Source organism: Bicyclus anynana, chromosome 10 (assembly GCF_947172395.1).
Source record: "Bicyclus anynana chromosome 10, ilBicAnyn1.1, whole genome shotgun sequence".
NCBI classification, from domain to species: Eukaryota; Metazoa; Arthropoda; class Insecta; order Lepidoptera; family Nymphalidae; genus Bicyclus; species Bicyclus anynana.
The window spans coordinates 14392357-14418181 of NC_069092.1; the positions used below are offsets into that span (position 1 = coordinate 14392357).

The window sequence follows — 25825 nt, forward strand, 5'->3', positions numbered from 1 at the left end:
TACAACTTTGATTTTTTTTTGAGAGTGCGAGTGGATAAGAGATCCACTATGCTATGAAAATTAAATAAGTACTTTTTATAAAATATTTCTACGTAAACGAAAATGCGGATCGATTTACCATGGGATTAAAAAGGATTTTTTGTCGTCTCCGAAATATGATGCCGACGATAAGCTATTGCAAATACATTCGAAATGGGATATAAAATATGATGCACGAACCACGAATCACCGCGGCAATAGTTTTTGCTCGAGATACTGAATTACTTTTTTGTCATCTTACCTACTTGTACGTTGTTGTTATGCCGTCAGATTATGTATTTCGAACTAGAACCATTTCACAATAATAGCAGACTGCTGTGAGTTTAATTGCTAGTGTAATTACAGACACATAAACACCTATAACACAAGACATCTGGCCTATTCACTATTTTGGTCTTTATCTTCTTATCTTACTAGCGGACGCCCCTACTACTACTACCGCTACTTCGTCCGCGTGAAACTCGATGTAAACTTTCAACTACCTCTACCCTACCCCTACCCTACCCCTACCGTACCCTACCCCTACCCTACCCTACCCTACCATACCCTACCCTACCCCTACCCTAACTAATAGCCAATTAATTGACATAATGTCATTTATCTACTGTGACTGTGAGATATCCATCAGTAAAAGCACCGGATGACATTTTTATCGTAGAATCTCAATTTCGTATGAGTCATCTAGCTTTGCAGGACGTTTTGCTTGCATGAATTTTTGGTGTTTCATTAAACGTAAAAGTAACAATGACAACTGGTCTGGGTTGTCAGTAGACACCGGATGACATTTTTTACCGACTTTCTCCATTTGAACAGACATTCTCAAGTCACGTGTTTCCGTATTCACTATTTGAATACGGAAACACGTGACTTGAGAATTACTAACAATAGCAGCTAGTTAGTAAATTTCGTATAGGTATGTCCACTATCATGCGTAAAAGTCATTGAATTGTCCCGACGCTTGGTTCGTCTAATTATAGCCTTATAAAATAATAAGTTGTAACGTTGTCTGAATTTATTTTAATATAACTTTAATTTTATTTTGTATGTAAATTTTGTTGCATTAAAATGCTAATTTAAATTGTTTGTTTGTTGCAGTTACTGCCACGTTACCACCACAGAGGCCTTGGATACCCTTGACTCGACCGAATAGGAGTCGACCGACATGTGAGTACATATTAGGCTTTCCGCACACGGGCCACCGCCCACAACCACAAAACGCCGCTATTTCCTGTAGTTTTCATACATTTTAGTATGGACTCGCCGCACACGGTTGACGCCGATGGCCGCGACACGCTACAATCGTTGCTGCTCGCTTCTTGTGGCCCGCACCGGCCACTAAACGCCGACAAAAAACGCCGCCACACGCCACTCGCGCGATTATGATACTGCATGTAAGGGTTAAAAAAGTAGCAGCCTCCGGCCACAAGTGTCTTTGGCCGTGGCTAGTTACCAACCTACCGGCAAAGACGTACCGCCAAGCGATTTAGCGTTCCGGTACGATGTCGTGTAGAAACAGAAAGAAGTGTGGATTTTCATCCTCCTCCTAACAAGTTAGCCCGCTTCCATCTTAGATTGCATCATCACAAGTGTCGACCACCGGCCACAAGTGGCTGTCGCGCGCTTCAGCTACTTTTGTGGTCCCCTTTTTGCAGCGGCGTTTGTGGCTGCCGCATGTGGCCCGTGTGCGGCGACACTTATGGTCACTTTTTGTCCTCCTTCTTTGTTTATCTATGTCAATGTCGGGCTGTTGTCAATGTGGAACGAGTTAATTAATCATTTATAAGTGTACGCCTCTGGCGATGTCTCTTTGTCTGTATTGAATTTTTGGAATACTTTACGCAATATTTAATTGAATTTTACTTTGAGTGCGGATCTTTTGAGCTTTGTAATGACAACCATTGAAGGTACAACCCTATGTTAAGTTGCAAAATAAATCATCACCTATAACAATTTGCCAGGAGCATTGTTGTTACTTTACGAATATTTGCCTTTAACTACGAAGGTTTCAACTACGTCTAAGTTTTTTAGCCCATTCCTCTGACTGATGTCCAAGCGACATCATACCGATTCGCTAAATCACTTCGCGGTGTACTTTTGCTTCTATTGTGCTAACAATCCACGACCGAAACCCACTATTAGACCGTTTATCTGAGATAACTTAAAAAATATAAAACCAGATTTGACCCGTTTTGACATCTTATGTGGAAATCGAACCGTTCTGAGTTTGATTTTCAAAACGGTCGGTGAAACATTTTGGGTTTTTTTTAATAAAAATATTACTTACATGTCATTTTAAATATTTTAGGTTTACTACGCAAAGTAAACTAAGCAAAAAGCTTGTGCTAGGAGTGAGTACGACAATAGTCCCAACTGGCGCAGGTCGAACCTTAGACTTAGTATTTGAGTCTAGCCCCTTAACCGCGGAGCTATTGAAGCTGTAGAATAATAGGTTCAGAAGTTGAATCCCAGAGCGAAAATTTGCAAATGAAAACAATTAACATTCCAGCGGCCGGCAATTCATCTTACTAATGGCCGATGAACACGCAGAAAGTTATTAAAAAGCGTTAATAGAATAATCGCGAACAAGTTCTGTCATCAATTATTGCACCAAGTGCGTCGCAGTCTCTTTGTGGGTGTGGCTCATGCATGTATGCAGTATGCACACATAAATATTACCAAACTACGCCCCCCCATCGTATATCCTTTTAGAATATTTAAACTAGGAGTCCAGAACAGACCCCGTGTCTTAGTCTGCATTGACTTCTCGATTGAGTCTACAGTTTCAAAGGTTAATTGCCTAATAAAATGTATTAAAGTGTACAATCACAAAAAGAAATAATTCTATTCATATGTGCTATAAACAGGAAAGTTTTAAGCTTGTTGAATCCTCAGATTATTTAAATTTAAAAAGATTTTTTCAGTGTATATTGTTTCCAATGATGTTAGAAGAAAAAAGAGGTAGACAGGTTAGGAAACTACATTTGATATTTACAACTGGCACGCAAAAATGACAGTGCGTTGACTGAGCTCAGGTTTGCTAATTAGCATAGTTTTAACGTGCCACTTGCGGTCCGCGTATAACCTACCTCTTCTATCTCTTTTTGCTTCTAAAGTCATAGATTGTTTCATTTAGACTGACATGGGAAATTTTGGGAAATACATATTAAGTAAAAGTTATACTTTAATATTAGTTAAGTAATAGGGCATTTATAAGTGTTTGTAAAATGGGCTATAGATAGTTGAGCGGTTATAGTTTTTTTCACATCAGCTGGGATAAATGCGATTCTTAATAACGCTTATGACGAATAGAATTAGCCGGCGGATAGTTTTATAAAAAAGCCCGGCGTCGGGTCATGTTACCTCATACAAATTACCTTCCTTTATATTCAACAAATGGAAATGAGTTTTCAACTTTTTTTAATTCGATTAACTCTTGGCCGTTAAAGATAAATCTTCCATTTCAATAACAAAAAACTCGTTTGAAAATTTATTTGACAGGCGCGTAAAGTAATTGTGCGATCATGAGATTAATGCAGTGTTTGCTTCACAGTGGTCATACTTGGTTAGTAGCAATACATAGGCGTGGTCAGAATTCTGATCGTTATGATCAGATCATCCATACGCCGCGTTACATTGGCATGTCGTTCGATAGTAAGTCAAGGCGTTAACATCCTTATTTAAATTGATTAAGACAGGTTTTCTCGAGTCCGCAGAATATCAATTCGGTCCCTGAATATGTGCGTGACATGTATGATGCGATATTTTTCTTCTGACTTTTAAGAGATATTTATTTATTTCGATAACCTGTACTTTCGAGCCCATTAAGGAGTGATGGTACCACCAGATTAAGGCGTTTGTAATAAAGTTTGGTCGCTTGAACAAAAAGGGTAATAACATTATTATACTTTAAGAAGATGTACGTCCAATAAGGAACTGTTAAGTTTTTCCAATGGTTATATTGTTTGGTTACGTACCATGAAGAAAAGGCTTCGATGTCTGGATTAAACTATGTGTATAAAACATTTTTCTTTCTTCCAACGAAATCTTTTGTAATAACTCGAAACTCCTTGGATCGTGCCAAGTAAACACTTTTAACTTTACATCTTATATTTAACAAATGATGGTGATTGTTGTATAATATTATCAAGTTTTGACGGCCTCTGTGGCGCAGTGATATGCGCGGTGGATTTACAAGACGGTGTTCCTGGGTTCGAGCCCCGGCTGGGCCGATTGAGGTTATCTTAAATGGACCCGGTCTGGCTGGTGGGAGGTTTTAGCCGTGGCTAGTTACCACCCTACCGGCACAGACGTACCGCCAAGCGATTTAGCGTTCCTGTAAGATGTCGTGTAGAAACCGAAAGCGGTGTTGATTAACTAACACTGGATTACCTAAATACCTTCGTAACTTCTTCTTTATCGCGAGGCGAAATTGTACGGTACTCGCGATTTCAGTGTAATCTCTGATGTTCCGCTACCATGACTTCTTTGGCAATCGACAACGAATCGCATAAATATAACATTTATTTTATAAGCGGCCGCGTTGGCCGCTTATAAATTAACATGTTTTTAATAAGTAGTGTAAGAAATAGTAGTCTGTGACGGATATGACGTCGCTCGATCTCGTGGTGGCTTCAGTGTGCTCGTGGCGTTCGAGCCGTCCATATCTCTTGATGTGTAATTCCTTATGGGTTACTTGGGATAGGCGGGGAGAGTGACTTGAGTGGAAAAGGGGAGTGTTTGTTAACAGTCAAAGGTACCTTTAACCCTACACACAACGTTCACAAGTACGTGACTTCACTCAAGATCATTCTCTGAAATTCTAGGGTCTTATTTTAGTTACAGTTTGATTTGTTAATTAAGTTGTCCTGACAAATATTGTGATTCATAACCTTTGTTCGATATTAGTTTTCTTATCTTTGTAATCACTTATGAAATAAAGAACTAATAACGATGAAGCGGTAAAGTAAAAGCGTGCCATATCTCCGGGTGGATTCAATTTTATGTTCACGGCGCTGCGGCGAGAGGCGAGATCATAAAATGCTCTTATCTTTATTCAAATTAACCTGCGCCGTATACATCTTCATACGCTTTGGTAGCCGGCCGGTGTGTAAGGGCGGGGCAATGATCGTTGGCTCGCCCATGCCTATAATGTATCGGTTATAATAAATTAATTTCAATCTGCTGCCCTGTACCCCTTGTAGCTTGAGCCCCCTTGAGCCTCATGCTGAAAGTCTACGTCGATGTTGCGTGGCGATTTTAATTAATAGAGATATGTTTAACAACGATGTTTAATTTTCCACTTGCAAGGCTATAGAAAAAATTAAGGAAACTAATGACCGGCGAGACAAAGGGTTGATTTTACCACCTTCTTATAAGTGTCATATACAGGGTGCTGGGGATAGGGTATTTCTTGTAACTTCAAGATGTTGACGAGTCCACTTAGAGGAGCCGAACTGCTTAAGTAATATTTTTTTTAATAACTAAATTTTTTTTATGTTTTTATACAAAGTATTTCGAATGATTCCGACTATGCATTTTGAAATTTTAAAGTTTGGCTATGTCATATTTAGGATGCGAAGGATGCGAGTGAGGGACACATTTTAAGATCCATTTACAAAAGAAATATTATTTACTCCGAAAATAATAATTTTAGAACACATGTTCTTTGTACATTTTTTATTAATTTTCGGTAAAGAATATAACCCCAGAGTTAAGGGAAATAAAGTTTTGTATAGTCTTACCTCTTCTAAGTGGTAGAATCTTTACAAATAGTTAATTGATTTACAAATAGTCAATTGATGTTTCAAAAGTGCTTGTAAACTGAGCCTACTTGAAATAAATGAATTTTGATATTTTTTTAATTTTAACCATAATAGGACAAAACTTGTAAATAAGCAGTAATCAGACACTTTTCTGTGGTGGTGAAACCGATCCTAAATCTGATTTATAGGAAGTCATTATGGCAACGTCTAATGAATAACTTTATTTTCATTGTCATTCCTCATGAACTTCAGCAAACAAATGCTTGGTTCTATTAAATGTTTTCACCGTTGTTTTAGTGTTTGTTGAGAATTTATTTCAATAAAATTTAATTTACTGTTGTTTTTATTGGAATACTTTACTAATGAAATTGTAGCGCGAATAGCCAACGTCAGCAATCGGATTTTCACAGATGGCTTTTGCTGTGATAGTCAATTTTATGACTACGTTAACAAAGTTTTATATGTACTAGACATTTCAAATAAAGCTGGACTACACTGACACGATTCATTGAACACTCATAATATATACACAAATTTCTAAATGAACCATGAAATTAAAAGGGATGGCCTTTTGAAAAAAACCGAAAGCGCATGAAATAAATTGTTTTCGTCTTCAATTGGCGATGCATCCTGCCGTCACGGGCTATACGTGTACGCATAACACTACAGATACCGATCTGATGAACGTGTTATAGTGAATTGTTCTCTAAGACAATGACCTTAAGGTTCATGAACGTAGAATGCGGTGTTGCGCTGCGTGTGCACCTAATTTGCATAAATCAAAGCCGAGAATCGAGCGTGCAAAGCGTTTGATCACAGCCTTTCACCTTTGTTTCACTGGCGGCTGTTAGCCTGAGTTGTGTGAGAGGCTGTACAGGTTTCAATAGATATCATACGCACATTTTGCAACACTAAGTTTCTCCAGAATAAAAAATGCAAGCTGTGTGCTAAAAATACATATTTTGTCGAGGTTACGCATAGAACAAAAATGGCCGCAGTTATAATGTACTCGTAGATGATTTCTGTCATTATGATAGATGTCATAATGACAGGAAGTTTTGAAGCCTCAATAGCTCAACGGTAAAAGCGGTTGGACTCATCGCCGAGGGGTGGTGTTTCGATCCCAGTCCCGTTGGTCTATTGTCGTACCCACTCCTAGCACAGTCATTCCCGACTAGTTGGAAAGGAATGGGATAAAAAATATGGCAAATATTCTTTTATAAAAAAATGCCCAAATCCCAATCAAAATATTTCCCCGTGAAACTTAACTACTATTAATGATGGTTGTCCACCTATCCGTATCGTCAGTATCGGACGCATCGCATTAAACGTGTTTGTAATTTTACGGTAGATTCGAGCGATGCGTACGATGCGGATCAGTGGAGGCACTTGTAAGACTTTCTATACAAAGAATACTACGATGCGTTAAATACGACGCAGATATATGGGCGCCTACCATTAAGGGCCGTTTGTTCAATGCTCAATGGCTGATCGAATCTGGATGACATTTAGTAGAGGCATAGAATTCAGACTGGTAGCACGTAGACACTTTTCTTTCAGATAGTCCCACAGGTATAGATACTACATGAGTAAAACCGCAATTCAACCAATATAATTAACAATTAGTTTATTATATTGATTGAATAATTAAAACAATAAATAGGTATATGAATGGTCATCGATTTAAATTGCTTAATAAAGTGTACTACTGGCAAACAAAACGGTAGTTGTAAAGCTATTTAAAATTAATTATTAAAATTGATCCCACTATAATTACTTATCGTAAATTCTACCGTTTGTCTCTTATATTAATGGTTAAAGACCGTAAATAATTTAGAGTTGTCCATTGTACAATTTATCTCGGTTTGCAGTTTGCACTAATAGCAAAGTTCACTTGAACGGTTGCGTTGCTCGCTCATAGCCGTTATTCTGTAATTAAACGAATCCTTTGCTCGGGCTAACGGGATCCGATTAATTTTCTTGCTAAATCAAAACTATATTAATAGAGGATGGTAAAACTATTATTTGATGTCATTTAATTAAACTGCCTCGTCGACACTGTGATTCACTGTGGATGCTTCTAGTCTTGAGTAATAGAGATTGTGATTGTCAGCCGATGGACGTCCACTGCAGGACATAGGCCTTTTGTAGGGACTTCCAAACATCACGATACTGAGCCACCTGCATCCAGCGAATCCCTGCGACTCGCTTGATGTCGTCAGTCCATCTGGTGGTTGGGTCGATCAACACTACGCTTTCTAGAGCGGGGTCGCCATTCCAGCACCTTGGGACCCTAACATCCAGCGGCTCTTCGAACTATGTGCCCAGCCCATTGCCACTTTAGCTCCTAGTCTCGTTGAGCTATGTCGGAAATTTGATTATCTTGCTTCAAGAAATTCTTAGTAGCAGCCCAGTATTGAAATAACTTTTCAATACTGGAAGATCCCTGTGCTCGGAGTTCACGTAAAACCGTCGATCTCGGTAGTTAATGATAACATGTGATAGGGATCTTTATAGAGCAATCATTATTATGAGCCAATCGGGACTAAAACGAATTAGGTAAACCAAAATGCATCTCATAGAAATAGGGTCCAGGCCAGTTGTCATTTCAGTTAATGGCTGATGATTTCAGTTAAAATTGTTTATGCCGTTTTTCATTGTGGCATATGAATTCAATATCATATGCCACAATGAAAAACGTCTTAGTTGGTAGGGCGCTAATCTGAAATGAAATCTATTACCCCAAATAGATTTATAAGCGATTTCTTTGTAGAATGCTGAATCGCTTAGCAGTACGACTTTGCCAATGGGTGATACCTAATGATAGCTGGCCTTTCACACCAGCTTTAGACAATTTAAACCAGTACCTCTCAGTTATAAAGTGATGAAAAAATTTATACACGTATATGCTAAATTATTCTGCACATTTGCAACATTATAGAAGGTATTCAGCAAAGACTGATACCCATAGAACATGGAGCACTTATGCTGTGCATGATACCTAATAATCGTCAAAGTAATAATAATAAAACTCTAGCAGCAGTCATCCAACTTTATAATACCGTATCATGATATCCAAAAGGCATGTTACGTAATGAGATATTCGTGACTACAGGACGGATAGGTTTCGTTAAAATTTGATCGTGTAAGCTCAATATCATGCCTACAGTCGGGGTTTGGGAACGCAATGACCTTCTGGCATTCTCTGTCCTTGTGGAAGGATTTTAACGTACCTACGTAATATAAAGACACGGTATTCATGCCTTTTGTAATGCTAGAGGTTATTGGAGTATGGTTGCAGGTGGAATCATGGACAAATGTCACATAATAGGGCAGCCATTTGCAGCGCATGTTACAATTCCTGTTATTTTTTTATAAATAATGCTAGAAAAGACGTAATTGCAAAGTTTCGTTATGATGTTTGTTTGTTACGTTTTTACGTCTAAACCGCTAAACCATATTTCAGTCTTGAAATAGAGTCGCTTGATGGTTATCTTGTCCCTAAAATAAACTTTAAATAAGTGAAATAGGAGATGAAAATTTGTTAAAAACTTTTGTTTTCCATTTGAGGATATCAACAACGTTTTCAATTTTATCTCATTTCGCATTTTCAATTTCTAGTTTCAATTTTTATAGGTCGCTTGACCAGCCACCAATTGCACTAAATGAAGCTCACGGTCAATTGGCCCCAGGAAGAGAGGAAATGCCCTTCGTTGGCCTTTCGGGGAACAATGGACAATGAGAGACATTGACTGCGACCTCCTCGCATCCGTGACTCTAGGATATGTCTGGGTGTTGTTCACGGTGTTTCAATTCCCATTATCTCTTGTAGTGACATGGATGTAACAAGAGGCCATTTAAAAGGTTTTATTTAACTGGGGAAAACTGCGTACCTGGGAATAATCTTAGTTCTCTGCGTGTGTGAAGTTTGCCAATCCGTATTGGGCCAACGTGGTGGACTATTTGGCCTAACCCTTCTCATTTTGAGAGCAGATTAGAGCTCAGCAGTGAACCGAATATGGGTCGATAATGATTGATTTAACTGGCCTTGTTCGTATCGTATGTGCAGGTTAAACTTGTAATGCTCAATCAGACCACTTTCTGATGTTTTGTTTTACTGGATTGGACTCAGATATGGTATGGTGGTATAATAAATGTGATCCATGGTCTGGTGATGGAGTCGGAGGGTGGCCTATGATTGCTGTACTAAACAAGGTGAGCCCGTTTAGTTTTGGCTTGGCAAACACTATTAAGCAAGAGACAAATTTCTTATTGGAATGTGAGGATGTTAAAGAGTTTATGTTAAATGTTTTTTTAAATATATTTTTATCTAAACTAATATTATAAAGAGATTTGATTGTTTGTTTGTTCGTTTGCATTGATTAAGCTCCCAAACTACTAAACCGATTTGAAACAAATTTTTCACTGTTTGGAAGCTACACTATCGCCGAGTGGTATAGGCTATATTTAATCTCCTTATTCCTAGGGAAACCGAAACTACGCGGGTGAACCCGAGAGGTTCTGCTAGTATACTATTAAATGTTAGAGAGTGTTACGTTAAAGCAACTGTAAAAGTTTTAACGGGCACTTTGTACCACAACTAAGTTTCATCTAATACTGCAACTCCCAAAGTAGTCTACATACACGCTGTGGGACGGTAACAGATGCAGTGCCTCTATTTAGAGCTGTTTCTGCTGTTTCTATAAATAGAATATATGGAAAGTTACATTGAGTTAACTAACTAGTAAGTTTGACTCTATATTTCACGCTGCGTATAAAATTTACTTCTGTAATAGAATATATTCTTCAAAATCTAGTTGTAACCTTTGTCGGACTAACGAAATTTAGGTGATTTTAAAGCAAACGATGGAACGTATGTAAAGAGACCTTACTTAACAAATGCGAAGTATTATATTTATTCTTATCTGAAAGTAACAAATATTAGTAATTGTAATCTTTGTAATTATTAATTTCGATACTATACATACTAATATTTATATAATAATATTATATATTCGAACCCACACCCTCCGAAATCGGAGGCAGAGGTCATATCCACTGGGCTACCACTGCTCTCTCCGGTCCGGGGCATGCACTTCCAACTTTCAGTTGTGTGCATTTTATGGAAATAAATATCACGTGTCTCAATCGGTGAAGGAAAACATCGTGAGGAAACCTGCATACCAGAGAATTTCTTAATTCTCTGCGTATGTGAAGTCTGCCAATCCGCATTGGGCCAGCGTGGTGGACTATTGGCCTTACCCCTCTCATTCTGAGAGGAGACTCGAGCTCAGCAGTGAGCCGTATATGGGTTGATAACGACGACGACGATATATTATATTCATTATCAACCCATATTCGGCTCACTGTTGAGCTCGAGTCTCCTTTCAAAATGAGAGGGGTTTGGCCCACCACGCTGGCCCAATGCGGATTGGCAGACTTTACACACGCAGAGAATTAAGAAAATTTGCAGGTTTCCTCACGATGTTTTTCTTTCACCGTTTGAGACACGTGATATTTAATTTCTTAAAATGCACAGAACTGAAAAGTTGGAAGTGCATGCCCTGGACCGGATTCAAACCCGCACACTGGGCTATCACTACTCAGCTTTGAAGTCATTGATGAAATAGCCAGTTCAGCGACTGCACAAGATGCCTGTGTAATGACATCGGCAATAGCCTGCTGGCGCCTCCCTCCATTATATTCATATGAGACATGATGGCAGCGAGGCGGACTTGATTCCTTTTGAGTTACGACGCGACCTAGGTGAAACGACTTTCTTAGAGCGGGGGCACACGATGTGTTGCGGCGCCGCATCGCAAAGATTTCGCCGTATCAACGGGCACACGAGCGGTGCGGCGCCGCAACGTTCTTATGTCGCAGCAGTGCCGTAGCAGCGTTGGACAGTTTGTAAATCCTTGTGATGTATACACAACTGAGCGGTGCCGCTCCGACTTCTCAAAGCATTCACCCCTCCCCGCCTCGTCTCGGTGGTTGCAAGTCCGGAGCGCATCGTGTGACATGCCACAGACATTTCTATGTAAGACGCAGTGACACCGCTCCGGCGCCGTACCGAATCGTGTGCCCCCCCTCTTCTTCACCAACCAGCCGACGCTTCGCAGTATCACCCCGTTGTTCCCGTTCCCTTGAGAATACTAGGATAATATATGTATAGCCTATGACACTCACAAATAACTTGGCTTTATAGTGGTATAAGAATTTTCAAGATCGGTTCATTAAATCCAGAGATTAATTACCCCAGGGGGTAATCCCTAGATTGATTTAATACAATACCACAAACTTTACCTTTATAGAACAGGCTATAAAAAAAGAATTTAGCAACTGCCTTGTTGGTCCAATGGTAAGCCTGTGTGACATTGAATCGCGAGGTCCTGGAATTGATGAGGTCCTGGTCGGGTCATGAAAATACCTACTATGCTTTTTTTCTTCTAAGATAGTTGGGAATTTGGTGGTGATATAACAACGTGCCTCAATGAGCACTTACGAGTAAAGCCGCCAGTCCCGGACACTCACCCTAATCCCGCCAACCTGCATTGGAGCAGCGTGGTGGGTCTAAGATCCATATATTTTACACCTATCAGGATGGAGGCCTAGGTTGATAATGATGAAAGAAGATAGCAGCATATTACTAGAGCGGGTGACCCTGGGAGTAAAGGAACAGTAATGACCAGTAACTTATACCTTACATCACAATAAAACGTAGGTAGCAATTTATAAGCCGCAAACCAAATCACTGGCTTCCACTAGTTGTAGAATATTACCGGAACTACCACATATCGATTTGCATGTCGATAATGTGAATATTAATAGGAAATTTCATTGCACATATCCGCAGAGCCACGTGTGCTATTCCCACAAATTCCCCCCATACGCCGCACTTATATTGATAAGCCATACAAATTACACGTTTCCATACATTTCATACTTTCTTATGCAAATGGCTTGTTCGAGTAAGTGTATTGCATACCTGTTATGTACTTGGACTATTAAGTAAGTAATTTTGAATACTTGGAATTTTATATAACTTTCATAGAGCGAGAGCCTTACGTAACACTTGTCTTCTTCTTCCTCATTTTATAATAGCTGAGTCAGCCTATGCTCCTACCATGGTAAGTTCGGTAGGCTACTGTGATATACTTAGATCGTGTTGGCTGTCGATTGGTTTTGTTAGAAGGTTTTATGGGTCCAAGTTTATAAGCATTTTTTTTGGCATTGTATGATAAAGTATGCCCCCACTCCCCAATCACCAGACACATAACTAGCGACCCTTCAAAAGACACTATTTAAAGATTAACAGGAACTTTAGGGCTCTCTAACGAAGGGATGCACGGAACTCCCTAAGGAAGGAATAGATGCATATATGCGCTGCCTACCTTCGTTGCCTACCTTGAGGCTTGAGGACTCATTAGAAACCTTTATTTGAGAATAAATTTTCTATTTTCTGCAAATTGTAAGTTAGTACTTACCCTAGTTGGGAACGCACGCAACTGTTTTGACAGGAAGCATCAATTCTTTCGGTGTCCTGTAGAGAATGTAATAACATAAAATTGTAAATTTTGAAAAAGGTCATGAAATTATCTATCTCTTTCTATCATAATAGAAAAGTTTGTATGTTGTTGCAATATGTGAACCGGATCAAAGAAAATTGTTAATTTCAATATAAACAATCGGATTTCCATGTCCCAATTTTCCCACCACCAATTTTCTCATCAAACGAAGTTAATTACACTCGATTAAGGCATCAGTTTTCTCTTTCAGTGCGCTTTCATTTGAGACCCCACTTGAGTATATTTGCAGACATTCGGTTATTCTTCCCCCCACTATTTTTAAATGGCTTAATCGATTTTCATCAGCAAAGAACACAGGTCATCTTTAATACAAAAAAAAACTAAATTGAAGTCGCTTCATCTTGACAGCCTTCGTGGCGCAGTTGTATGCGTGGTGGATTTACAAAACGGAGGTCCTGGGTGCGATCCCCGCCTGGGCAAATTGAGATTTTCTTAATTGGTCCAGGTCTGACTGGTGGGAGGCTTCGGCCGTGGCTAGTTACCACCCTACCGACAAAAACGTACCGCCAAGCGATTTAGCGTTCCAGTACGATGTCATGTAGAAACCGAAATGGGGTGTGCATTTTCATCCTCCTCCTAACAAATTAGCCTGCTTCCATCTTAGACTGCATCATCACTTACCATCAGGTGAGATTGTAGTCAAGGGCTAACTTGTAAAGAACAGAAAAAAAATCCGCTCAAGAGCTATGATGCCACTGACAGTCAGACAGACACATACACAGACAGACACGTCAAACTTATAATACCCCTGTTATTGCTTTGGGGGTTAAAAAAATTGTTTATAGCTTCCATACGTTTTGCCCTATCACGGGTGTGCTTATGAATAAATTGAAAATTATATTTGTTCGGTCGACCTTCCAGTCTCGCCTTTTGTCTTTTTGCCGTATGATTGATTGCCGCAAAAACGTGGTCCACGCAGTCCGGTCACGTTTGTGTTACGTCCTTATGGGCGACGTTTCAATTAGACCACGATCGACGAGTTGCCTAGCGAGGCGAAATGCTATGTGACCTTGTAGCTTGTACCTGTACCTAGTTTCTGGTTTTAAGTGCCAATGGGGTCCATTTTGGGGTATCTGTAATTTTTAAAATTATTCCTGTTTGGTCTTGTCTTTCAATCTTATTCAATAAAGACATATACGATGAGAAAAATACGTAAAAATATAATCGTAATCGCATAATTCAGAAGACTCCATTTTCGATTAAGTAGCAGCTAGGTAGTCATACTATTTAGAAAGAAGTATAATAATTAATTCGGCGTGTTTAAAAGCCCAGAGAATATGATCACTGCTGTCGACTTGGAGGGCGTATGTTCGAAGCCAGAGGTCGGGGCATGCACCTCCAACTTTTCGTTAAGTATGTGCATTTTAAGAAATTAAATATCACGTGTCTCAAAAACGGTGAATGAAAAACATCGGGAGGAAACCCGATAAGATGATTCTTTGGTATGCAACCAAAGAATCATCTTAATTCTCTATGTGTGAAGTCTGCCAATTCACATTCGAACAGCGTGGTGGACTATAACCTAATACCTCTCATTCTGAGAGGAAACTCGTGCTCGGTTGTAGAATGATGATAATGATATTATTTAATTTGCTATTAAGAAGAATTTTTTACTTAAAGAGCTAATAAATAAATATTTTATACTAGGGGACCCGGTCAAGCTTCGTTTTGACTTTTGTGCACTTACCGACTCTACACCAACCCTATACCTACCCTACGTCTACCCTATGTCTACCCTACCACTACCCCACCCCTACCCCATTATAAAAAAGAATTGGCCAAATTGGTCCGGGCCTTGTTGAGTTATACGCTTACCAATGCATTTTGCGATTCATTTTTAAATTATAGATTTGCACTATTTATATCTTTTTTCTTTTGTATCTTAGTTTTTAGTTTGGTAAAGAAAATCCAAGCATGCCTCTATAGTGAGCGAAGGTGAAATCAATAGACGCTCGCGCAGCAACAGCTGAGGCGACAGTTCGGGTTACCCGGGTTCCGCACGTCGTTATCTTCAGCTTGTTAGCACCTATTGAATGTCCTTACGTCATATTTGCGTTCGCCGTGCTACTGACACACGGGCTATGAGGACCTTTCCTTATTCTGCCTTCAAGTTAAACTAGAAATATTACCTACAGTATATTGTACAAATGTACATACATCTGAAACTTTAATCAACAGCAATCCGACAAAGTTCCTATACAGTGAAACCTCGATAATCCGAGTTTTACAGGAGAGAAAAGTTTTACAGTTCAGTGTCCGACTATCGTATTTGTTGGATTATAAAGTACTGCTTAAGACGCTCTCTAGGCTTTCTTTGTAAAATAACATTGTAATTAATAAACAGTAAAAATTAAAGTTATTATAATCACATGTAGTCAATTTCAAACTAACACAAACAAAAATAAACATATCAGACTAAAGGGGGCGCTGGACTAGACATTGACCGGATTGCCGGAGATCTATCGTTTCGTTATCGTCATGGGATAATTAGACCATTTAGATAATAGAAAAAAAAAATGCAATCTTTCTTTGCAATACTAAACTGCAGTAGGTAGTTTTGATCACCAAAGTTCAACCAGTTCGCCGATCCACCGCCGCGTTCAACGTCCGCTCATGCGATGATCACGCTCCGCCTAAAACAAATGTTGTTTGTGCGATTTATTTATCAAATATCCGCGTCCGAATCGCCAAAGCTCGTTATAGACAATGGACAGGCACCGTTACAACTGCCGGTCACGCTCGCCTAATCATCTCCAATACTATAAATAGCTGATACCATTTCGGGTATCCAGTTTTATTTTTTTTTAACGAGTTTTGAACGACCTTTGTAATCTTCAGGTTTTAGACCAAATATAATATAGACATTCAATGATTGTTTATATATAAATTAATAGTTTGAAAGGCCTTGCTTACATTACATAAGCCAGTATTGGTTCGGATCTAAAGGTATCGATGCTGATGAAACTACAAGCAATGGTCGTCGCAGGAGCACGCGCCGACGCCGCATTGATCGCGGGCCACGTTGACTCCGCGTCTGGCGTGACCCCGCCGAGGACGAAACGTGGCCCACGTTGGTCATATGTTTTAGTGCTGTAATAAAAATATCCAACAAAAATCAATAGTGGATAGTATAGGTTATTGCTGTACTTAATTCCTCTGAACACGTTGTTATTGTACGCGCACGTTTGTCATGTGCGGCGCGTGTCGGCTCATCGCGCACACAATGGGCGTCGCAGGAGCACGCGCCACGGCCACATTGATAGCGGGCCACGTTGACTCCGGGTCTGGCGTGACCCCGCCGAGGACGAAACGTGGTCCGCGTTGTCATGAAATTAACTGAAATAAGTGGTGACACAAGACCTTTATTAATGTTTTTTTTTTTTGATTAAAGTCATTTTGGCTTCGAGTATAAATAGTGCGAACAATTATTGTTTTATTTGCCTTCGTCACCCTAATTCTGGGCAGCATTATGCTTATTTCTACCGCCATGAAGCATTGCTGTATTCGGGTCTGTAGGGGCCGATGTAATTACACACGATGCTCAACATCGACGTCTCAGATTGATTGACACGGGGCAGCATTTGGAGGACGCGTTACTTGCACGCTCTGTGTGCCTTGTGGGAGTTTTCAATATTTTCATACTGTTACTATCACGTTGACGTTTACGCAAATTTATATGGAATTGAAACAGTTGTGCAGTAGTGCCACTAGATGGCGCTGTTTCAATTCCTTAGAAATTCGCGATTGTACGCGACGTGACAGTAACAGTATCAAACTGCCACTAGGCTCTCTGTTTATAGGATTCCATCGAGTTTTAACAAGGGTTTTTATGACATAAACAACCTTGTTAAAATGATTGTATAAAATATATGATGTATAAACAACCGCGGAAGGATTAATAGTTAATACTGATTCTTAGAAAATGGCAAAGTTGAGTGTTGTAAATCAATATCTGCGCAGATGGAGCGTTCGGAAAATTAATTGCTATTGAAGATTGTCGCCGGTTGCAATTAACTTTAAGGACACGGTTTTCCTGAATCATAAATTCCATCTACCAGGAAACTACATCCGTAACCAAGCGTACGTCAACATTTGCCTCATTTATCATATTACAAGTTACAACACTTAGCTACCATATATTATTGAATATTACCGATATTGCAACATTTACTTTTTAACCCACATATAAAAAGATTCGATCTACGATTGGCGTCTATATTACTTCGTAGCAAACGCCCTCGACGGCAACCCTTATCCATGGAACTTTAAAGAACAAACTTTCATTACAAGTACATAAAAGAAGAAGTTTAAACACCTAATTCTCCTTACCCCTTTAAATGACATTCGTTCTGGCTATCATATATGAAAATAATTTTACAATCTGACTGGTAGATTCGTATTTAAATTTGCAAATATGCTACGAAACTGTTTTTCTTCTACGGTTTCTCTCTGCAATTAATACAACACGAGCGGAGAAAGGGAGTGTTAGTTAACTGTCAATGATGTCCTTAACCCTACATCATCGGTCACAAGTCCGGGGATTTGCTCGAAGTTTTTCTCTTTGCCACAATGGACTCCTGCACCTGCACGGTGAATCCATGGAATGCTAAGATATTTCGTCTACCACATGAAGGGAAATACAATATTTTCATTTAGAGTCGCTATTAGTACAACAGGTTATTAAACAAAGTTTATGAATTGAACAGAATAGTAGACAAGTAGTGTCTGTCTATAGAATTTGGTGTAATTTATATATTCAAGCTGTTCCCTATGTTCAGTTCACTACCGTAATCGATGTCTAGTGTAGCAATTCATAATCGATTACGCTGCTCGGTGTTTACGCTATTACCTCGTTCAACAATGTACTAAACTGCCCGCTGTAGGGCGCTTAACGCAGCTGTTAATGGCGAGTAAACTGCTCATTTTCGCCGCTAGCCTGCAGCAAGAGTTGCATAAACGCGTCATTAGGTCTCACTAGTGGTCACGATAATGTCTGACATTGTATAGATTAGAAAAACTGAAGCTCCTCGTGTCACGTGATTATTGCTCTAGCGACGGTTACCAAATTCAGACGATATCAAAGTTTGTGAACTGAGAGCCTATGAGCCAGATACCTTGTTTTAAAAAGCAGAAAGAAAAACCTTTTAAGTTTTTTAAAGAAAACTTTAAGAGTCTCTAGCTAAAGGTTGCCACAAAGTTAAGTGACTGGCGATTAGTGAAATGATTTCTCATATTATGCCGAGAAAAATATAAACATATTTACAATGTTAGAATTGCCGAGACGCAGTTTTAGAATATTGAACAGAAACAGGAATTGATGTAGTCCATTGTCTGTAGCAGTTCATATATTTTGTGATACGAGTATCTGAAGCTTTTCATTTTAATGTTATCTAATGAACATTTCCTAGAGAGGCTCCATTTTCATACAGATTTTATTTCATACTGAGATTTTATCTGATCTGTAAAAACACATCACAAGTGAATTTAGTCATCTCACCGACTTATCAGGGCTTTGCTAATATTGCCAAATATACTCACTATCTTGTTCTATGGTACTAAATGACCCCGTTCACAGTTAAAGTGCTGAACCAATTGTGCAGTTTTATATTATGATTTTATTCTCCGTTTCCAGGTATATTCACCGTGATGTGCTACAACGTGCTGTGCGACAAGTACGCCACGCGACAGATGTACGGCTACTGCCCCAGCTGGGCGCTGGAGTGGGACTACAGGAAAAAGGGCATCCTCGACGAGATCAGACATTACTCCGCTGACATCATTAGCTTACAGGTCCGTAACCACAACAACAACGACAACTTCATAATGAAATCTCAATTTTATAAAGTAAATACGATTAATTTCTCGAAGTTAATGATAGAGATCATTGGCGTCCATTGGATCAGCCTTGACCTTAAAATCAGAAGTAAAAGATATTCTAAACTATATTTAGCATTTAGTCTAAATTGACATAATATGTAAGTGGTCTGAGTCAGATTCTAATGAATTGTCATTAGATTGATAATAATAGTCGCTCATAATTGTACTCGGACAGATGAATTAACTGAATTTCGATGCACTGGGGTAACCAACCACTTCCCAACTCGTGGCTGAGATTTTTTTGAGAGAACTGGTTTTTGGATTTGTGGACGGACCGGGACTTGGACCTTGAACACCGTGATCCGAAACCACACAGGCTAACTATTGAACCAATAAATTACAAAACTCCAGCTTGTAAAGCCAAAATATTTGTGAAACTAACACCTGTAAGATTTGTTTGAACTTTGAATTATTATAACAATAGGCTATTACTGTGTTATGAAATAAAGATATCAATCATCTGAACGTTTGAACAGATATTATTACGGAGCAAGTAACCATCTGTTAGTAATGTTGGCGGCGGTATAAAAAATGATACTTTAGTCTGAAACGTCAATCAATTCATAAGTTTGACGGAGCAGCGCTGTGGAGTAATGACATGGATCAACAAAAACAGAGCGAACATTTTTTCGAGCTGGACCAATGGACCGAAAGCTTGCGATAGCCAGACAAACCCCATGTTAGATAAGCTGACAGTTGTCAGCCCATGTTCCTACGTCCTACCGTAGGTAAATACAGTAACCAATTAAGTTTGGTGGCTTGGAAAAGTAGGTTTTAAGAGTCTAGACCCTTAACCGTCTGACTATAAAGCATATTTTTTTTTATATTTTCATTGGCTTAATATTGTGTTAGAAAACATAAAAACACTATTATTTTTTTTAAGAGGACTTAAAAGTTTAAAGTTTTGCCACGAAACTGGACTGGAGATATGATTCCTCATGATGATATCCTTTAGAAAATATCAATAAATAAATCACGTTTCTTATTGGTCAATTCTTCTTCTTCTGTTAGTGCCACATCCTATCTCCTATCGGAGGTTAGCAATCATTAAGGCTAATTCTATTTTATTTACTGCAACGGAAACAATGATCTGGCACACATATTGAACCATTGGCCTAAGTTCTTGAGCAGAGATGTACATCTATGACCAGTCCTTTGTTTTACCCTTATCTTTCTCTGGATAATAAGCTGGAGCAGGTCATATTATTTGAAATTGAGAGCCTGATTTCCGGGTGCTGCTGGCTGGGTTGCAGTAGCTTAGGAAACATTCCCGTGGCCCAGTCATCAGGCGATGAGTCGGAACACCGTGGGGTTTTAGTCGGTTGAAGTCCGACATAAACTTCTTGCCTCCCCGTAGCGAGAAGGTATCCATGAGGATTTCCCGATGTAAAAAAATTAAATGTCATTACTGGAATTTCGCATTATATGATCTAGGTATTCGAGCATCTTCCTTTGAAGTTTCTGCAGATCCTCTGTTGGCTTTCCCTTTGAACAATTGAGGATTCGAATCTTTAAAACTTGGCTGCTACACGATCCAAACGTCGTATTTGCCTACCATATTTACTTACGGTAGTAGCATGCGGCATGACATACCTCATTTTAGGAAGCATGAAAGTATGTCAGATTGTCATGCTTCCTAAAATGAGGTATGTCTAAGGCAGGCTCTTGGTTTACAATGGTTCATTAATCTGTACGTTTGGATCTCATTAAAGAAGTCATCAATGTCAAAAGGTAAATGCATCTCATAATGGACACTGTTACTGGTCGGCTCTATAGATACCTATTCTTAGTTTTAAACATCATTGATCTTTAAAGATATAGAGACACGAATGCATAGATAAACGTATCTGTTCACTAGTGTAAAAGTTGTTTTAAATATCTTAAATACTTCAGAATCTAATTATGTCTATTTTGACTCTAAAAATACAATTTGTTTTTCACATATCCCCCGGGAATCACTGATTTTTTCAGAAGAAAAGCTCATGTGTTAATCCAACGTAATGTGTCTCTATTCCAAATTTCATCTAAACCCGTTAAGTAGTTGTGGTGTGATGGAACAACATACAATATGTTATATTTATACACAAACTTTCGTCTTTATAATTATTGTATGATGATGGATGTGTTAACGTAATTAATCTATACTAATGATAGAAACTTTACACTGGGTACAATGTAAATTTTACATGCCAAACTGAATAGCATTTTAAAGCACCTACAAATCAACTCGAACTCTGCCTAGCTTTACTCGAGTTGGCCAATCAGTCATGTTTTAACACGCCATCCTACAATAGAATGCTTTTAAAAATTATCTTCCTCTTGTTACTTATAACATCAATAAGATGGAAAATTATTGGCTATTCATGAGTTTCCGATGATCTGTGGTATTCCAAAAATGTATTTTTAACTATGCAGGCAACAATGTTTTCGAAAGCTATCAGGAATGTACGAGTGTACCAAAGAATGGTAAAATTTATGGATATTAATAATAATAATTTTCAGCTTTGATTTAAGAGGCTTGGCTTCATGCAAGAGGACACAGCTAACCTTTTAAATTATGCTTATTTCCGATGTGATTTTTTTTACCCTTTTTAAGAATTTTAAACCGTATTTTGTATCGTTTAACTCTGTCCAGAGTTTACCTTGTTAAGCTTGTTTATTTTTTTGTTCCAGGAAGTAGAAACGGATCAATTCTATGCATTTTTTCTGCCCGAGCTTAAGCAGGACGGTTATGATGGCATATTTTCGCCCAAATCTCGCGCAAAGACTATGTCTGAATCGGAACGAAAGTACGTCGATGGATGCGCAATTTTCTTTAGAACTTCAAAGTAAGTAACTATATTTTTAAGTACCTACTTTAAACTTGTATTTGGTCTTCTCCAGGATAACCACGGAATCTTTTGTGATCGTTCTTATACCTTATTGGACAAGAATAAATAGGTAAGAACAACGATACCTATTAGCTAGTAGTAGCTACACAAATTAAGAATCATTCCCACGTGGAATGGTAGCAGGAATACTGGCTGCATTTCTGCGTTAGACAGCAAGGCTGATCAGACGCAATAAATGAGCCAGCCCTTGTATTGTAATAAATGATACGCATACAATGGTATACGCTCTATATGCATACTGACGCCATTCGTGTTTCATTTTCTGTCGCCTTAACATTTTTTTTGTTTTTGCAATGTATATGGAATTCAGAGCCTTCCAAAAATTTTACTTGGTATGCCCATGTAGATATAAATTAGGCATACAATATTCAAGGTTAACTTCAAAATTTCATTGGTTTGGTTTACAGATTCACACTAGTAAAGGAACACCTAATCGAATTTAACCAACTAGCAATGGCGAACAGTGAAGGTTCGGACAATATGTTGAATCGAGTTATGCCGAAGGACAACATTGGTTTGGCTGCGTTATTAAAAACAAAGGATGCAGCGTGGGATAACGGTAATGATTTGTGTAACTTGTATTTTTTTAATAATTTTTGCCATATCATTTTAATTAACACTAGTTCCTGTTTCCCCATAATCAGTCGGAAAGATTGTTAGGTGTGGGTACGACAATAGTATAGCGTGCTGGGGTCGAAGCTGACCTCGCGGAGTTGAGCCTAGCGACTTTACCTTGGGGCTTCTTTGAAGAATACTAAAGTTTATAATATTATCTTCATTTGAAGAAGTGAATATTCTTTTAACCTTTATAGCTTACGTTTAAAAAGAACTTAACATGTATGAGAAGGTTACCCCATCAACAATCCAAGTTTGGTATAGTTTTGTTGCAAACTCTTGCCTTTGTCTAATTTGGTCTAAAATATTTGATAACTGTAGGTACACTTCCCAATATTTTGAATATAGTATATCATAACAAAATACATTATATTTTCAGCGTTTAACGACATATCCGGAATACCCACCGATCCATCCACCCTAGCACAGCCGATACTAGTTTGCACGGCGCACATACACTGGGACCCTGAGTTTTGCGACGTGAAGTTGATCCAGACCATGATGCTGAGCAACGAACTTCGCTCTATACTGGACGACTCGGCGAGAACGCTACGTTTGTCGGGACAGAAGGAAAATGTTCAACTACTGCTATGCGGGGATTTCAACTCACTTCCAGACAGCGGTGAGGGTTTACCTGTATTATTTTTCATTTCTGTTGGATTCTATCATGCACTTGGTTATAAGGTGGACGATTTAACACGTTTGCAACAATATTTCAGCTTAAATTATAGCTTTCTTTTTTTAGGTTTTGTGGTGTTTATTTGGATTGCTACTTTTCTGTAATAATCACAACATAAATAGACTGTAAAGTTTTTGTATTGTATTGTATTATGAAATAAGATTGTTGGAAGAAATGAAGAGCTCTTCAGGCTTACCTTGCCACACTTTCATTTTTGATTTATTTTTTCGTTTCGGAAAATCAGGCATTTATGGATCATAGAAATGACCTGCTATTAAAAAGAAAGGAATGCTATGGAAGTCAAACTTCGATTCTAATTAACGACGAAAACTGTAATTGAATTTTGATGAAAAACAATTATTTAACGTAGGATGCACCTGTGCTTTGTTTCCGTAGGTAGGTATGTTGCCGCAATTTCCTTCCTAATAACATGGATTTTACCCTCCATTAAATAAACATTTTTTAAAACAAACGCCCTTTACCTTGAGCTTCATCATCCATCACTAATGTGGTTGATTGACAAACAATACTTATAATATAATAAAAGCCTTTTCATAATGGATCGAAGACACGCAGGATCACGATTAACCTTTCTGTTATCAAGATCTTTTTGCAGAACATTCAAACTTTGAAAGGTTTGGACTCCAAAAAAAGAATGTATGTTTTGTTTTATTTTGGGATTTTATCACAACTTTATATCTCCTTGAAATTTGAACCGATTAAATATACCAAAAATTCGATATACAGATGTATGCAAACAGAATGCCTCGTTCAAAAGTTTTTGCATTGAAATCAATCCCATTTTGATTTGATGATCACAATTTTTAAAACCAGAACCTTCATAATTTAAACTTATAGCCGCATTAATATAGGCATATGGGTTATCCAATGGTATAATTGGATTTAAAAACATAATATTTTTTCAAGTATCTCTCTTAAGCTAATAAAAAGCTGATCATCGCCGAGACCATCTATAAACGTCAGATTAGACATTTTTATGCTTGAAGAAATACTTATTGATAGCCCACAGGCAGACGAGGAAGGTATGTACCATATCGATTTAATTCTAGGTACTTATCATATCCTCCGTTTTCCTAATTTAGAAACTATGATTACCCACATTTTTTGGGATGATCACTGGCAGGCAATCCTGCTCCTATGTAATATTGAGTTTTCTTTCTTTCAAGAAATTCATAGTAGCACTAGCAACTTGTAAGTTTGATGATACAATTGTATATTCTTTTGGGCTCAAAATTTACGTTTTAAGTCTTTACAAAACACATTGGATCAGCGTGATAAATTTCTTTACTACAGGATACCGAGGCCTGTGAGTGCAGTGGGCGAATCCAATATGCAAATAACGTTGATGACGAAATGTTCCAGGCGTGATTGAGTTCTTGTCAGCGGGTCGAGTATCTTCAGAGCACCGGGACTTCAAGGAGCTGGGCTATGCGGGCTCGCTGCGTCGCATGCCGGGCTCCGAGCACGAGTTCACGCACAACTTCAAGCTGGCCTCCGCGTACAGCGAGGACATCATGCCCTACACTAACTACACGTGAGCACAATATGACTTGCTAACTCTCATAAGAAAATTTCAGTTCGCCGTCGAAGAGAGACACTTCGTCTCTCGTCGTCGTCCTTTGACAGGAGCTGACAGGACTGAGCCCACAAACTCCATCGCTCCGCACTTCCCTCTAAGCCGAGGTCTGTGTAGCAGTTTGATTTAACTCACATCAGCTCCATCACACCAGCTCTGCTCGGCAAATGAAGTCGAGTGGTGAAAATGTGAACTTCTTCGGAGCTTCTTTTTCGGAGTTCTTAGCAAAAACTCGGCACTTGCATTTCTATGAAAATCATGTTTATTAATATTTTTTAAGTTTATAAGTCAAGGGCCGCTTTCACCACCCTCTGATTAGTGTCGGATTGTTTGGTTTTTATCAAACAATCCCGACACGAAAAAACAAGTGACAATACGCACGGTGAGACTGTCTGACACATCGACCGACACACAGAAGATGGTGACCAGCCCAAAGTGTATTAATTTATTTTTATAGTTAAAGTCATAGCAGAATTGAGGATGGCGGTACTAATCCCCTTAAAGTCTTCAGTCATGCAACTACACTTTTACTACATTACCCCAAAATGCTCAGCTTTTATAAGCATGAATATTTGGCTCGTGTTTCAGATTCGACTTCAAAGGCATCATCGACTACATCTTCTACAGCAAGCAGTCGATGACGCCGCTGGGGCTGCTGGGCCCGCTGTCGCAGGACTGGTTCCGCGAGCACAAGGTCGTCGGCTGTCCGCACCCGCACATACCCTCAGGTGACTATAGCTTATTTTTTAAATTTTTTGAAGTATGAATTTTTTTAG

General features: G+C 38.8%; 1 protein-coding gene across 2 annotated transcripts in view; it reads left to right on the plus strand.

Moving 5' to 3' along the window:
• LOC112050357 (CCR4-NOT transcription complex subunit 6) overlaps positions 1-25825 on the plus strand; it is a 264366-nt gene that overhangs the window by 237605 nt on the left and 936 nt on the right. For both annotated transcript variants that reach the window (XM_052883870.1, XM_052883869.1), the window contains exons 3-9: positions 1135-1203; positions 19023-19180; positions 21941-22095; positions 22566-22717; positions 23153-23395; positions 24836-25007; positions 25638-25777. In XM_052883870.1, the coding sequence (XP_052739830.1) occupies positions 1135-1203; positions 19023-19180; positions 21941-22095; positions 22566-22717; positions 23153-23395; positions 24836-25007; positions 25638-25777 (1089 nt within the window). The remainder of the gene's footprint in view (positions 1-1134; positions 1204-19022; positions 19181-21940; positions 22096-22565; positions 22718-23152; positions 23396-24835; positions 25008-25637; positions 25778-25825) is intronic.